The sequence below is a fragment of the Daphnia pulicaria genome, chromosome 3 (genome assembly GCF_021234035.1).
Source record: "Daphnia pulicaria isolate SC F1-1A chromosome 3, SC_F0-13Bv2, whole genome shotgun sequence".
Classification (NCBI taxonomy): Eukaryota; Metazoa; Arthropoda; class Branchiopoda; order Diplostraca; family Daphniidae; genus Daphnia; species Daphnia pulicaria.
In genome coordinates this window covers 11685789-11701804 of record NC_060915.1, presented here as the reverse complement: position 1 = coordinate 11701804, position 16016 = coordinate 11685789, and the positions used below count along the sequence as shown (strand labels likewise).

The window sequence follows — 16016 nt, the reverse complement described above, 5'->3', positions numbered from 1 at the left end:
AGGTACTGCTGCACCGGAGCGATAGGAAATGATCATCATAATAATAAGAAAGCCTGGGCCAGATTTCGGGATAGAACGATAGTGGAGTCATCTAGCGATCGATAAATTCGCAGTGTGTCATCGATGTCATCATCAGTCGAGCGTGCCAAAGTGAGTCTAAGAGAAAAAAGAAAGAATGAATGAACTCATCGCCCCATTTCACTCGTCAATAGCCACCGCACTGTTGCTCGCCCCCATCATCCCATTTTGGAAAAGAAAATTTGTTTTTCGGCCTAGCAGCTTATTATAAGCTCCTAATGTGATAATGCCGACTGCCAACAGGAAAAAAGAGCCTTTGGAATGCGACTCGTGTTTGCCTTATCGGCTCGGACGTGTTTATATTTATACAGTTAAGTCCCGAAAGTTTTAAAAAAAATGTGTTGGTCGTTTCGTCTTCCACATAAGAAAATACACACAAGAACCCCCAAAAGGATATATAAATTAAGAGTAATGTCTTATTGATTTTTTATTATTTTACAGCGCCGGACGAGAAACGGGAGTGAAACAAAAATTTTTAAATAAAACAAAATAAATAAATAAAAAGGGAAAAAGGCCCTGAAAAAATAGAAATAAAAACAGAAATAAAACGAGGTTTACTCGAGAGTTTCCTTTCCCTCTGTCTGCTGTGCTTATAAGCAGCCAAGTGTTCCGTGATAATCGATCGCTGTGAGAACTCTGGAATATTGCCGTCGAGACTGAGACCTCGAGCTAAAAGTTCTCACCATGCATAAGGACACATACTAGGCGTTCGCACAGATCTTTACAGTCTTATATCCTTAGACTTTATACACATTTTATATGTTCATCGACTGTATATACCGACATCAATATTTATACAGAAGGACGTTAACAAAAAGAGAAAGAAAAACTCTCAAGTGGTAAGGAGGATTTATAGGGGAACCAAAGTGGCTGTGTGCTTAGACGCATTGAAAATTTGAAATGCGCCGCCTATAATATCCAACAGCGCTCGCTTGTTAACTTTTTTCCTCTCTCTCTCTCTTCTTTTTATAACCAGGTTTACACATTACAGACGCACACACTCGTCAAATTTCAAATAGAAGAAGAAAAAGTATTCTTTTATTTATTTGCGGTGGAAGAAAATGGCCAATAATCATTTTTCCAAAGTGTTTTCCAATCTTCGGATTATTTATTATTCAGTTGTGATTTCCCCCGCACAATGACGACAGCGCAGTAGACATGCAAATAAGGGGTGATTCATGCGTCAATTTCCCCATCCATTGAACCTTTGCATCATTGAACCCCCGCCAACAGTTTATAACGTCCCCGGGAAATGCAAATACCTTAAATGGTTAATTAAAACACGTAACCGAGAAGGAAAGTATATATATACAGAAAACCTCTAGCGCATATGCCTCGCTCTTTCTCAATGTTTGTTTGTTGTGGGTGGATGAAATTCTAGTCGCCAGCAGCCAGCGCAGGATGAGATCACGGATCGGAAGGTTCGGCAAAAGGGGAAAAGAAACACATTCGTGGGAGGAAGTTTCCATTCCAGCATAGGTAAAAATAAATGTTAAAAAAAAAAAAATGTTTGTTTTCATCGGAAATCCTGCCCGGTACAGTATAATGACTGCCGGTCTCCCTATCAACTAAACAGGAAAAACAGGAAATCGACAGTTTATTATTCTCTCATTCGATTTTTAAAAAAAAGAAACGTTTCTTTTCCGAGCTCATTATGAATGCAAAACTGCTTAACACCAGCAATGGATCGGCATTCGGCAGTTATTTGGTATTTTTCGAATAACAAATTGTCCTTTGGAGGAGGCAGTATAAGGGGGGAAGAAAGGGAAAGATAACGATCTGGTATCACGTCATCTGGTTTGGAATTCCAACCGTCGAAAAACTCGTCCCTTTAGCCAAAACATTACACGAAAGACAATTTCACATGTGTAGAAAAACCACCTTCGGCAATCAATGCCATCAGCATACAAAGCTGCCGAGTTCTATGACGTCAAATCCCAACGACTCACACGCGATGCTCAACATTTTCGTTTCTCGATAAAACTAAAAAAAGATTTTTACATAATAATGGCGGAGGAAGTGTGTGTGCATCGATATGTGGTCTATAGAGACATTCACGCAACCGAAATATATATATATAGCCAAACAGAATGTATTCGGGTAATGTATTATCTAAATCCATGACATGCCAGTGACAAGAATTCAATTTTTTTTTTCTTCTTCATGTAACAATTTCAAATAATGAGAGAGGGGGAGGGAGCGATAGAACTGGAAGAAGAGGGGTGGTGAACGGCGGACTGATTGCGGATGAGCGAACGAAAAGCTGTTTAATTGCGTCTTTGATGCAACAAATAACGACTGTAGTGTGTTATTAAGTGGTTATAGAGTGATCAGGGATAGCAGGGTTTCGTGTATGAACATCAAATACGTTAGGGTCATTCATATCGGACAGGTTACTTTGCATTACGCCCCAATATCACCTTTAAGGGGCTATTGAAGACTACTATTTAGCTCTCAACGACTTGATTGCATTTGCATCGAATTGATTTTTTCATTTGCAACAGCGAACGCTTCCACCCAACCACACACTTGGCCTCGACGACAAATAGACAAGGAATGACTGTCATCCAATTATTCGGTATATGCTGAATCACTTAATAAAATTAAGGATGATAATGAACCCAGTTGATTATTTCGGCAAATAGACACCACGACGGCGCAAAGAAAGAAAAACATATTTCTTTCTTTCTTTTTTAGTAGAGACGGAAAATGGTAGAAAAGCCAACAAACAACAGGCACTTGAACAAATCCGGTTCTACCAATCAACTCAAGTTGCTCACCCTAAATCACCCATGAACTTAAAATTGGAAAGTATGTAGAAAAAGGAAAAAAAAGGAAAAGTAAGACCAGAAGGAAGAGGAAAACAAACAAGCACCATCATTTCTCTCGAGTAAAGGGGGGGGGGGGGGAGACAAGTCAACTTGGGAGAGGGAGGAAACGGGGTAGGCATGGTGTCAGGAAAAACAGCGGACTGGATTCAAAAACAAATGCTAGTAGGAAAAAAATTGAGGGTCAAATGAGGAAGGATAAACGGAGAAAAATAAACGGAAAAGAACTTGTTCACTTTCCTCTCTGTGAAAATGATAATTACATTTGATACGTCCCTCCTTACACATTGTTGAATTATTACAGAGGAAACCTCGATCTGATCGATGCCTTATGGCGCTTCCTTTTTGCGCGCTGTACCTTGATTTTTGTTTTTGTTCTACAGGTAATTATGTCATAGTACCAAACACTGGATTGTGCCTACAAATGCTCGGCCCGTACTCCTCATACGCAGCTTTAGTGTGACACACTTGATAAAATTCAGGCTGCAAACCGGAGAGAGAAAGCCAAAAAACAAACAAAAAAGATAAGTCAGTTAATTTCCTTTCTTACGTAATTTATCGCTATCACATACCGTTGAAGCAAGTAGACTTCCACCGAACCATACCGCATAGCGTTGCATGTGGTGCGATACCACTTGAACGTCAATAGGTTTCGGCTGTAAACCAAGAACAAAAATATTCAATTACAACTATTACGCCAGTTCCTGGATGTGGGAACCGTCGCGTATCCCGTTCAGCCAACCCATTCGACCACAACTCTTAAATACAAGTGGAAACTCACCGTCAGTTTGCCTCCACTCAGCTGTTCACTGATTTTGAGCCGAGCGTCGCTAACACGCTTGATATCTCGTTGCAACCGCCGACCAAAATCCTTAAACATGGTCGATCCACCCGACAATACGATGTTCTTGTACAATGGCCTCCTCACATCAATAGGGCAGTTTTGAATGACTGTGTCAACAACTTCTGATATAGGCGTCGTGAAATCGGGGTTGGCAAACTGCAATATCAAAATGAATGAAAACATGATTCGGTTTACAATAGCCAATGCAAAATGCAGACGAAAATGAATAAAATATACCTCTGGGTGAAAGAAAATTTCGGGTCCTAAGAAACGCTCATAGCCAACATCAACACCAAACGGCTGCTTGGTGATGGAATTGAGGCCTTCGAATTTCTGCATCCATTTATTGGGCTCAGCATCGTACTTGGCAAATTCTTTTGCAATATCAGGACAAATGTAACAGTAGCGCTCTTTAACAGCCTTGGCTGTCTCAAGCGATTGCTCAGGTGGAATGCCAATTTCTCTTTCACGGAGAAGGGATTGAATGAAATAGGTAATGTTGCGACCTGCAATTGGGATGTGCTTTATGCAACTTCCAATAACATATCCTTCAGCCTACAAAAATCAATACAACAATTAAAAAGCGCCCAAATAAAAACAAATTATTTATAATAATTTCAGTTACCACTGGGATCACATGGGTAACACCATCACCACTATCAATCACAATACCAGTCAAGGTTCTTTCACCCAACTGCCTTGAGGTCCAAGAGGCAGCCAGAGCAAGGACTGCTTGAACAGCTATGTACAGACCGGGAACGTTGAAAGATTCAAACATGATCTCTGCTGTGTACTCCCTGTTTTCCGGGGTGTTTAAAGGGGGTTCTGTTAGCAAGAAATGGTGGTCTTCTGGTTCTGCTCGCAGATATTTGAATATGCTCTGTTCTAAGAACCGCTCCATAAGGTCCCAATCTTCAACAATGCCATGACGTACAGGATACTGCAATGGTAATTAAACCAATATGTAATGATCTGTTTTCAATAATAACTATTTCTACTCGAAAAATAGCTGAATTGACAAATCTCATAAGTAAGGTGTTTGTTACCAATCATGTAAACAAACTGTCATTTGCATTAAAACTTGCTTAAAAATAAGATAATTTAAGTTATGAATAAAAGAAAGTCATACTTTGACTGAATATCCCGTATTTCCTGCTTCGAGGGCTTCGTCACCAATAAAGAAGTCAAGATCTTCGATTCCCTTTCCTAACCTTCTCGAAGCTTGGTCACCAACCTTTGCTGTTTCTTTAATGGCAATGGCTGAAGGTATAATGTATTGAGGCTCTTTATTGCCAGCATAACCAAGCTTGGAATAACTAAAAAAAAAAAAAAATTATTAGAAGTGTTAACAACCTTTCCAGAATAGGCACACTGAGATGAGATTGCAGTCTGTCAGACAGACCAGACCAAAGCATATCCTTACCCTGTTCCGATGTCAATCACACAAGCCGGTAATCTTCCGGTCATTTCACACAATTATTGTTTAAAACCTTTAACACTATTTCTCTGATTTAATCCTTATTGTGATTAGACACAGAAATTGTAAACGAAATTAGCTTAATTCGAAACACCGGCAGCGTCTAGAGCGATGAGTGTTCAATCCCCACCCCTGGCAGTTTCAGACTACGGCCACCAGGTGGCAACAGAACTTCCTCTGACAATCTGATAAGGATTTTTTTTTCTTTTTTTAATGAGACAAACATGGTAAGGTTATCTTATTTATCATATGCGGAGATAAGGCCATAGTTCATTTATTCGAATGGTTAATAAACGGTGGACGTTAAAGAAGTAAAACATCCCACAACAATTTGTAAAATTGAATTGCGCCAGATTTTGAAGACATCTAGCGTGATTTGAAAGAATCTGATTGAACTTTTGTGAAATCAGAAGGCAACCATATGTGACGTAAAAAGAAGTTTTCGTCATAAAAAAAAGATATTTTAAGGAACAGTAAAAAAAAATTATGGTCTTGATGAGAAACAGAAAAAAATTTATCCGGAAATCCGGACCCTATCCTCACGAGTCGAAGATACCAGATACCCCCTGCTCTTTCATCTTTGGTCTAGCAATCAAGTTTGAATTTTCAATTTAAAAAAAAAAGGGTTGTTTCCTTTTCATTTTCTTTCCTACCATCTTTTGCTTCCTGCCCTTGAAACCAATTAGATTTTATTGGATGGGGCTTTCGTGGCAACCAACGGTTCAGTAAACGAGTAACTGGGGATTCTGATTCGGTCTGCAAGTCAAACTCTCTACCATTCTATACACGCGCAAAACTCGCCACAGGCTATTTAAACCGAGACGGTAAATCTACAGGGGAGCATTTCATTTCAGTACGGCCATTGTGTTTGTACAATGCACAATCTCATCTTTTCCTGCATGACACGGCATTCCAACTTAATTTGAGACAGTCATGTTCTATGAGAATATTGACACTAAAAAGAAAAACTTATATCGCTAATATTCTCATTTCTTTATCTTAAGGAAAATGTTGACTCTGCGTCACACCGCATCCTAATGGCTTTCGAATTTATCCCTCACTTTCCTATCTATCGCTCTATCGGCATATTACTCACACACAGCAATTTCTTTTTTGAGGGGTGACATAATCTTGCAAACTGTTAAGAACGTTAAAATTACCAGCCAAAGAGACGACAAATTTCAGCAAGTTGGCATATTTAATCCCATAAGCTATACTGACATTTCCCGATTCTAATGAAGTTGTACAAGAAATACTTGAAACTTTCCCTTTTGTCCATTCGCCCTACACCGCATATATCTCTCTCAAGTAGTTTCTTTTTAAAAACTCCATGAAGCAAAAGCGGCGGAAGGAACCACACAGCAACGACGCGACGATTTTTCTTTTAAAAGTCAACTTTATACTCGACTGGGATCGAGTTTTAGGTCACTCAGCTTAGCTACACCATAGAGAACTAATAACGTTCTCTTCTGCCAACGACAGGAAATAGAAATCCTCATTCAGGGCCCGTCAATATCACGTAATAAATATCGCTGGGCAACCCGCTACAAAAATAGTAGCTTATAAGAACACGGGTATAAGATATTGAAAACGGTTTGCTTCCTGTAGGATCAAATGTAACGATCGCCAATTTTTCTTTTACAGACTTTTAGCACTTTTATGGACTCGTCGTCGGTGCTCTATTTTTACGTACTACACTGATACCTGTATACTATATAAATCTCTTTATAAATAGAGTTGATTATTGAAAAACATAACAACATTCACTTGCATAACTATATGCGTAGCTTCTTCCATGGCCGGAGGCCCTTTCAGAATCTTCAGTAAGTAAATTTCGGGTCTGATTGAATTGCTCGTAATCGAATAGCAAGATCCTATTCCGGTCCGAGCATGAGATAGTCATCACTTGACGTTTGAATATGCAACGTCTAGTCTCATCAATCCGATCAATACTTAGCTGAGACTTTGGCGCGCGTGCTCACGTTAGTCCAAGCCAACGTAACTCCTGAGAGCAGCACACGGAGAAAGAAAAACCAAAAATGGATGATGGAGGGAATCGGGGACGACGAGCCGTGGGCTAGGGGTCGTGCTGGAAGGGGGGAAAAGCCTCTGCGCGCGCATCCTATATATTCCCGTCCCACGACGCTTTCAATAGTAGCACACACAGCAGGAAGGAGACAACCAGAAAGCTTCTTCAGTTTTCATAACAAGCTTCAACCGCTTGAACGTCGCTCGCGTCTGTCTCTTAATCATCAGCGATTCTGTCAGGTATGTTGGGATGATTGACAACTGAATGTTAAACTGTAAATAAAATGCTGTAGTCAGTCATATCGTTCTATTTCTAGTTTCAAATAGCTATAACGAGCAGCTTTTCGAAAAAAGGAGGATAACAAAAATGTGGAGCCCGGTAGTGCATTCGACGAAAAACGAAACGGGTCCCGTACCTCGAACACGCTTCAAACACGCAAGCTGTGTTGATCCCCAGAGACGAGTGGTATAATAAAAGAGACATTTCTTGACAAAGTCTCATCGATTCCCCCCGTCAAATCTTTTTTTATTTATTTTTCTTTTTTCTCACTTGTATTTTCGATCAGGTTTATTTACTCGGCGGACGCTCTTCCAATATCCCCCTCAAAGATTTCTGGGTGATGGATCTCGGTAAGAGCATTGTCTCTGCGCAAATAACATTTTCTCTCCCACGATTACCATAAATTTGAATGTTTTGATGGAATGTCGTCGACAGATACCGGTATATGGACGTCGCTGGGTAGCAAAGGGACGCCTTTGAATGTTCAAGAGCATTCGATGGTCTACTGGAATGACTGCGTCTACGTATTTGGCGGGATATTTGCGCCAGCTGACGAATGCCCACTGTGGACGTACACCATTTCGGTATAGCTCAGTTTATTATTTCAATATAGCATTGGAACACTTTATAAGACTCTTATTATTTTACCGTTCAGGATAATACTTGGAGCAAATGGCAATCTAAAAAGAATTGTGCTCCGATTTCAAGGAAAGGTCACACGGCGGTTGTCTACGAGGATCGTATGTACGTTTATGGAGGATATCAAGACATGAGAGGATCGCTCGGAGAACTATGGGAATTCTCTTTTAGTAAGGAACAATTTCTTGTTCAACATTTTTTCCCCTTTCAATATCGACATTGTTTCCAAACTATTTGTATAATAGAGTCTCATTCGTGGAAAATGATCCATGGTGGTAAAGCGAAAAAATCTTCCGATGTTGTTCCACCACCTAGACACAGTCATACTGCGGTTGTGTTTGACCAAGAAATGTGGGTCTATGGAGGAATGACGGATTTGGCGGAGAGATCAGATTTCTGGAGATTAGACCTTGGTATTGCATATTATTATAGTTACTTTTGCAGTTCATTTTCACATCAAACTTTATATAATAGTCACTATGCAATGGACGTGTGTCAAATGTAAGCCGTTGGGCCCAGGCCCACTACACGGTCACTCGGCAGTGAGGGTACGCTCTCATATGCTTGTGGTTGGTGGTGAAAAGCAAGGCAACTTATCCGACGAAGTCTGGCGATTTCACTTCGGTAATTCAATTAACACACGAAGCCATAGGTGGTACAGGTTTCGCCATTGCCATAATTAAATTTTTCACCACCTTTAGGGACCGAAACCTGGGAGCGTCTCGAAACAAAGCACCCAAGGCCGACTGCACGAACTCAGCTGACGACTATCGCCCTTGATGGATCTTTCTTCGCCTCCAATGATGATCCAATCTATTGCGAACGGGAGCAGTCTTGTGTGACGACGCCCAGTAATACGGAAAGCCCCAAAATACAAGAGGAGGACAACTCGCCTACCGAGTGCTCAACCATTACTACGTCTATGGCAAATAAGTCACGTCCTCTTTTCAGCCGCAACCATGGTTACCAGCTAGTCAAAAGGAAAGTAGAAGATGAGACGATGGAGTTCGCTCACCCCACAGCTTGGCTAACCAAGAGCAGTACATATTCCTTACTAAGCAATGTCAGCACTGATAGTTTCATGTCGGAGCTGGAGGACAGAGCGCAAAATCTCGTTAGACTGGACAACACCAATATGTGCGCATCTCGCCGCCCGGGCCAAGTGCGCAGCGAAAGTGTCCAGAATTTCAGAGAATTTCCCAAAATCCCGCGCTCTTTGACGACAGTCCGTTTTAATCCTTTTGATCCCAACAAAGAAATGATCCGCGTTCAAAGAGACGAAACCCTAGATTTCACAACTTCAGACTACGCCAGCGAAATTGACGAGCCATTCAATAACGCTTTCGTTGGAATTTCAAATCCGGTTTACACCGAATTTTCCGCCTGCGTGGAGGACGGAGATGATGTACTGGGAGAGCACCGCAGTTTCGCCCAGGCGTTGAATCCTTCCTTACTCACGAAAAATTCCCGCAGCATTCGTTTGCGAAATGATGTGCTGACTCAGCTACATCGCCTCCAACACATAGTGAACGACAAACGAGCCCCAAGTGTAGCATCTCCGAATTCTTCTGATGGCTCTTGTTCGGAAGCGAAACGGGGCGGTCTCAATTCCTTAGCTCATCACAATGAAGAATGCTGGTCCATTCTTATGTTAGGTGGGAGGGAACCAGTTCAATTAACTATTTTTGATAGACCTCTCTCAATTTGGATGTTCCGGATGTAATTCGTCCCACTCAATCAAGTCAGACTATCTATTTTATTTATTTATGACAGAACCCATTGAAGATTAATAGTTTTCTATATTTATTTAGAACCTTGTTCATGTAGCAAAACGTTCTTGTGTAATAGTATTTTGCTTAGGATGTAACGAGGCATTTATTCTTATACTGCATATACTGATCAAGTAGGTTCGCATCCATTTCTCCAGGATTCTCTCGTCGGTAGTCCCATATTGATATTTCATTCAGTCCAAGTGTAAAAGATGGCCTTTATTGATGATGTAGAATATGACACACAGATCTGATATCCCTACATAAATTCGAAAAATGATTCATCGATTACTATTTGAAAATTTAATGATCACGATAAGGACACTGAATGTTTGATTGCTTCTTTTATGATTGCATTATCATAAACATGACGTACTTGTACCCAGAAGAGAAGTTAATCAGGAAATCGGAGAAAATTTGTGTGTTTCAAATTGTAATATGATATTATGTAATTGAAATTCTTCAGTTCAATGTAGCGCTAATTATTTTCCAAAAAATATCTGGTAATGTAATAGTAAATCCATATGTCTGCCATTTATGGGTCCAATTTGGCAATTTCCCAACTGGTCTCGTGTACATGATTTCTCGAATGTCCTAAACTATTTTCTTAATAGACTACTTATTTAGTGAGTTAATCTATTCTTCAAAGAATCTGATACCTCTAAAGAAGTCGACATGAACACGGCGTTCACGATTTTTATTATTTCTAATTAGAAGTTAATAGTTTGGGATTTAATAGTTCGAACATCTAACACACTAGTTGAACAAATAGTTATGCTAAAAAAAATTGCGGCGAAAGCCATCTAACTATGCAGCGGAAAGCATCGAATTCGACAGAAAGTGATTTACATTATAGCTTACACGAAAATGGGGAGGGTGATAGAAACATTACATAGCAGATTAATTAATTTCTTTCAATTAGTTTGGTTTCCAGATGTTTGGTTCCGTTTGGTTCCCTGAGTTCAGGGAACTAAACCCAATCCAACTGTAGAGAAACAATGACTGAACGAGGAGCTTACTCAGTGAATTCTTAAATTCTTAACGATACTTAATTAGTCGGGCGGATGACGTTGAGCTGTCATCCGTTGAACTGTCCTGAAACAATCCAGCCGTTCCGCACAGTCGGTTCATGGGGGAAAAGGAATTCTGTTGGCTTTCTCTATGTGGTTCAAATTATGTACACTAGATGGTGCGGTGTCTTCGTTATAGACGAAATTCCGCTTTATCCTAGTTAAATAAAAAATCACAAGACAAAAAGCGATGGTTTAATCAGGTTTGATTTTGCGGAAATTACGTCAGACGTTTAAAACGATTTCTAATACAACAGTCTCATGTAGTTTTGTATCTAGTCTATTAGCGCTACTAGTAAAAACTAATCCTTTACCGATTGCCGGAACGCTGTCCAGCAGATTGACTGGATAAGTGGCTTCCGATATCGAATGGTGGACAACGATCTATTTGATAGCGATAACTTTAATACACAACTTTCATACTGGACGGTCAAAGAATTTGTACGATTTTTAATTTCCCGGTAATTTTGCCCTTATCGCAAAAACCGTGCGATTCCCAGATGAAAACCTGAAACAGGATTTCTTGATTGTGTTCATTACACACTCTCAAAGGATCTAATGTTTTATTTCCAAAAGGATCACGAATAACTCCTTAATAACGGAGATAGGGAATTCTATGGTGTAGAGCCGAGCGATTATGTTTCCATGACTTTGGCCTCTCTTTTTGTTGCGTCAGAAAGTGAATGTTGCGTAGGGGGCGCAATTGACGATGCGGTTGAATTTCGAGCTTTAGTGCAACCACACATTGATTATCACCGTGGCACAGATGTTCCACCAAAAAATCACGCAGTTTGCCTGATCATTATTTGCTGTGTTTTTCTGAACCTCTATCAAAAAAACAATGTCTTACGCTTACCTTTTCAAGTACATCATCATTGGGGACACTGGTAAAATAATTTAACAACTTCCAACATGTATTCAATCTTTGGATCGATTCTAACTATGCATTTGATGATTTGTTAACAGGTGTTGGGAAATCTTGTCTTTTGCTGCAGTTCACGGACAAACGATTTCAACCCGTTCACGATTTGACGATTGGCAAGCGATTTCCATCATCATAACCTCTTATTTCCTTCTAATATCCAATTTCACTTGCAGGTGTTGAATTTGGAGCACGGATGATCACCATTGATGGAAAGCAGATCAAGCTGCAGATCTGGGACACAGTAAAGACTAGACAAAGAAAAGAAATATTCTTACCCACTCACTTCTTATTTCAATAAATTTTTCAGGCTGGGCAAGAAGCTTTCCGCTCAATTACAAGGTCTTATTACCGTGGGGCAGCTGGTGCACTGCTTGTGTATGATATTACAAGGAGGGACACTTTCAACCATTTAACTACTTGGCTGGAAGATGCTCGTCAACACTCAAACTCCAATATGGTGATCATGCTTATCGGAAACAAAAGGTAATTGTGGTAACCTGTTTATTGATCAGGAATTGTAAAATTTAATTAAAAAATCTGTGCAGTGATTTGGAGTCCAGACGAGAAGTGAAGAAAGAGGAAGGTGAAGCTTTTGCTAGAGAACATGGTCTAGTATTCATGGAAACCTCAGCTAAAACTGCAGCCAACGTTGAGGAGGCTTTCATCAATACAGCCAGAGAGATTTACGAAAAGATTCAAGAGGGAGTATTTGATATTAACAATGAAGCCAATGGAATTAAACTGGGGCCTCAACATTTGCCTAGCAATGCCAACACTCCATCAGGAGGTGCCAGTGCCAGCCAAGGAGGAGCCTGCTGCTAAAAACAACAAGAAAGGCTACTACCGACATCTCCTCTGACTTAACAAAACAAACTCTCGGCGTTATATTTATTTACAGCCCGCCCCTCTTTTTCTCTTGTGTTCCTCAATTTCGCCCCCCCCCCCTCCACTTTATAACCTTTTTTTGTTTAACTTTGCTTCTGTTTTGTTTCGGTAAAACTTATTTTCTTTTATTTTGATATTTCGTTTGCCTTGAAGATAATTTAGAGATAAAAAAATCTTTTGGTATAGTGCACGTTTAATTAGTAGGTTTAGCTCTTGAAAATCCCACTTCTTTCTTTCGTCCCTCACTTGTTTTCGGTGTGCTGAAAAACCCGTGCCATGATGGATTACTTTAACATGTCAATCGTAAACTCAGGAACCCGTGTAAAAGAAAAGAAATTTCAAGATCCCGAAACCTTTTAAAAAACCAAATCAGGAAAACACAAAAGAAGTTTAAAAAAAAATAGCTGAAGCGATTTGTATCGCTGTCGTGCGAAATCATGGCGGGTGTAAGAAAGAAAAAAAAACCTTTTTGTCCTCATCAAGGCAGCAAGAGGCATACACACAAAAAAAGTGGAATGATCCCATGGCAAGTCATTCCATCGGAGGAGGTAGCGATGCTATCATCATTTCCCCCCCATTGTTGTTGGCATTTGCTCTCCTTTGAAAACGAGTTGATACTTTTCGGGTCTTCCATGCATGGCGCGTGGGTCTTCATTAAAATTCTTCTCTCCTCTATTTTTCCATAAATGATGTGTGCTGTGTTCTTTCCTGTTTTCGATGTCGAGAAGAGATTGAGGAGCGTATGTAGGTGGTTCTCGTATAGCCCTCTCCCCATCTTATTTTTTTTTTGTCTGATTGAAATTCATGCTAGTCGTGTCTCATCATCTCGATGATATCTCCTTTCTTTTCTTTACAAGATTTTCTTTATTCATTATGTCTTAGAGGGGAGTAAATCCAAACAGGAGAGAGAAGAAGAAAAAACAACAACGTTGAATTCGCAGTTGATTCATTCCAGCAGAATGGCGGTAGCCATTTCTTATATATTTTGTTTTTCGCCTCTATATACCTTATTCGATTTAATATCCAGGTGCGAATATGTGTGCGTGTCTCTTCTCGATTTGTATCAATGCCCTCCTTACTTTTCCCCTTTTTGTGTTGCTCCAAGTCTTGCGTGTGTGCTGTCCTCCCTCCCCTCTTAACTCCTCTCTCTCTCTCCTTGTCTATTCGGTTTCGATGTAACTGTCGTCCTCTCTCAATCTAAAGCAAAAATGGATTCGAATTACACGATTGCAAGGCCACGAGCTTGTCTCTCCGTAGTACTCGACTGGGCTATTTAGTCCTTCATGATTCGATGATGATCGTGATTAAACGTGGGTGTTGCAGCTAGACCTCTCCTCTCTTGACTGCATAGACCTTGAAGTTCATTCGTGTTATTGTTGTCTATGTCTTCAACTTTTCTCTCTCTCTCCATTGGGAATGATGCAGCACCGTTTTTTTCTTCTTCTTCTTCTCTTATTCGAGGTGCCTGGCACGGGAGCGAGCAGATGTCATAATCGGACCCGGATGTGGGTACCAACTCCCCCTCCTACGCGCCAACCCTTGGTCGAAACACATCGCATGTGTTTAGGATCAGAGTGCGCTCTTTTTTATTTATTTATTTCCGTGTTCTCTTCATTTCTTTTTTTTTTTTTTCTCTCTCGTTTAGACAAAAGAAATGAGCGCAACTGAGCACATTTGAGTGTGACGCAAAAGCGAATCGGTCGGCTGCGTCTGCCGATAATAAGAATTCTTTTCTTTTTCCACCGTTTCCTCTCCGGAATGACACCACCACATAGGCGCAAGAGGGGAGGAACTCGGAAAGTGGGTCAACAAGCTCCTATACAACTACAAACACACAGTCGTATATCTATCTCGACATGTATATACATGGGCCGCAGTTTTCTCCCAACTCGAATTCATTCAGTGTCAGTTGAAAGCGGTTGGTTAGTTTCGGTCATGTTTGCCGATGCCTGGCAGCGGTCGCCATTTCTGGATGGATGGGCGCTATGCATATATGATACATGCCAAGCTCTTTCGACATCATCTTTTCTCTTTTTCTGCACTCTTTATTCTCTTTTTCCCCTCACCAGAGAAAAAACGACGACATAGAAATGAGCGAAAAGGAAAGAAAAAAACGTTCTTTTGACCGACTGTGACATGATTTTCACGAGGCATTTTTTGATGGGGCGGCCCCGAGCGTGTACGTGTCGGATGCTAACCTCGTTGTATGTGTGTCTCGTCTCCTTTCATTAAAATACGAATAACAACAACAACAACAGAACAAAAAAAAAAAAAAAAAGGAATTTAATAATAAGAAAGGGGGAGTCAGTCTACTGATGCTGAATGAGGAAAATGTGAGCCACGCGTGTCTGCAGCCATTCTACACTTGCAGCTCATTTCAGTCACGGTGTTAAAATTAAGTAAAGAAAAAAAAAAGGAAACTGAAAAATAAAATAAAATAAAATAAAATAAATGTCTAAAAATTTGAATGTAGAGCGCGTAAGTCAAAACCAGCTCTTGTGCATTATACTTTCGGTTGGTTGGTGCTCTCTGTGTATCATCATCATGAATAATGTAAATTCCCATTTGGCTCATTTACATTTTTTCCGAGCTGGACAGAGTTGAAAGGCGCTTGAATCGTCACTTGAATCTAAGCCAGTGAGAATGCAACTTGAATAAGGACACACACACACACAACAAAAAAGAAAAGAGAATCATCATTCTTTTCTAGGGGGGAATAAACTGGTCTTTCAACCAACAACAAGTCAACCAAGTGTTGCATCTGTGAGAACTGGCGCTGGGTTACGTGTAAGACGTATACAGTATACATACAGGTATATATTTAAGACAAAATGTACCGTTTTCCAGTTGTTGTTTTTTTTTGTCTGTTTGATGGGCTGGCCAGCAGATGCATCTGTCGTCGGACTCGAGACTGGAAACGTCATCAACTTTTCCCGTCGTACCCGCTTGTGATAATAAGGGCCGACGTTATGACGTTGATCCGAATGTTGCGTTTTTCTTATGTTCCAAGACCACTCTCCACCCCTCCCCCCCCTAGCAGCATAGAGCAGTCAGTGCTCTCCTCCTTGTATATTTTATGGTTTCTTGATGAGATTACGGGACATGTGGGTAAACTGTAAATCCGACAGAATCCATTGCGGAATTCCTGGGTTGTCTTGATACTTTTCTCTCTCTCGAGGGATTGAAAGGGAGG

The 16016-nt window shown here is 40.4% G+C and overlaps 3 protein-coding genes across 3 annotated transcripts; 2 read left to right on the top strand and 1 right to left on the bottom strand.

The window, feature by feature from the left end:
* Positions 1 to 2169: 2169 nt before the first annotated feature.
* On the bottom strand, positions 2170 to 5382 carry LOC124328744 (actin-related protein 3). Its single transcript, XM_046787578.1, has 7 exons — positions 5174 to 5382; positions 4880 to 5066; positions 4376 to 4690; positions 3988 to 4305; positions 3688 to 3906; positions 3479 to 3562; positions 2170 to 3389 (listed from the first exon to the last, which is right to left on the bottom strand). The coding sequence occupies exons 1-7, from the start codon at positions 5215 to 5217 to the stop codon at positions 3294 to 3296; spliced, it is 1263 nt and encodes a 420-aa protein (XP_046643534.1). The 5' UTR covers positions 5218 to 5382; the 3' UTR covers positions 2170 to 3293.
* Positions 5383 to 7405: 2023 nt separating this feature from the next.
* LOC124328729 lies at positions 7406 to 10558 on the top strand. The gene is made up of 8 exons (XM_046787555.1): positions 7406 to 7495; positions 7610 to 7721; positions 7822 to 7885; positions 7971 to 8119; positions 8191 to 8344; positions 8420 to 8587; positions 8649 to 8798; positions 8876 to 10558. Exons 2-8 carry the CDS (start codon positions 7623 to 7625, stop codon positions 9895 to 9897), a joined length of 1806 nt encoding a protein of 601 aa, XP_046643511.1. The 5' UTR covers positions 7406 to 7495; positions 7610 to 7622; the 3' UTR covers positions 9898 to 10558.
* A 1187-nt stretch (positions 10559 to 11745) lies between these two features.
* Positions 11746 to 14062, top strand: LOC124328765 (ras-related protein Rab-2). Its single transcript, XM_046787604.1, has 5 exons — positions 11746 to 11900; positions 11980 to 12051; positions 12112 to 12179; positions 12246 to 12421; positions 12484 to 14062. Exons 1-5 carry the CDS (start codon positions 11855 to 11857, stop codon positions 12758 to 12760), a joined length of 639 nt encoding a protein of 212 aa, XP_046643560.1. The 5' UTR covers positions 11746 to 11854; the 3' UTR covers positions 12761 to 14062.
* The last annotated feature ends 1954 nt before the right edge of the window (positions 14063 to 16016 follow it).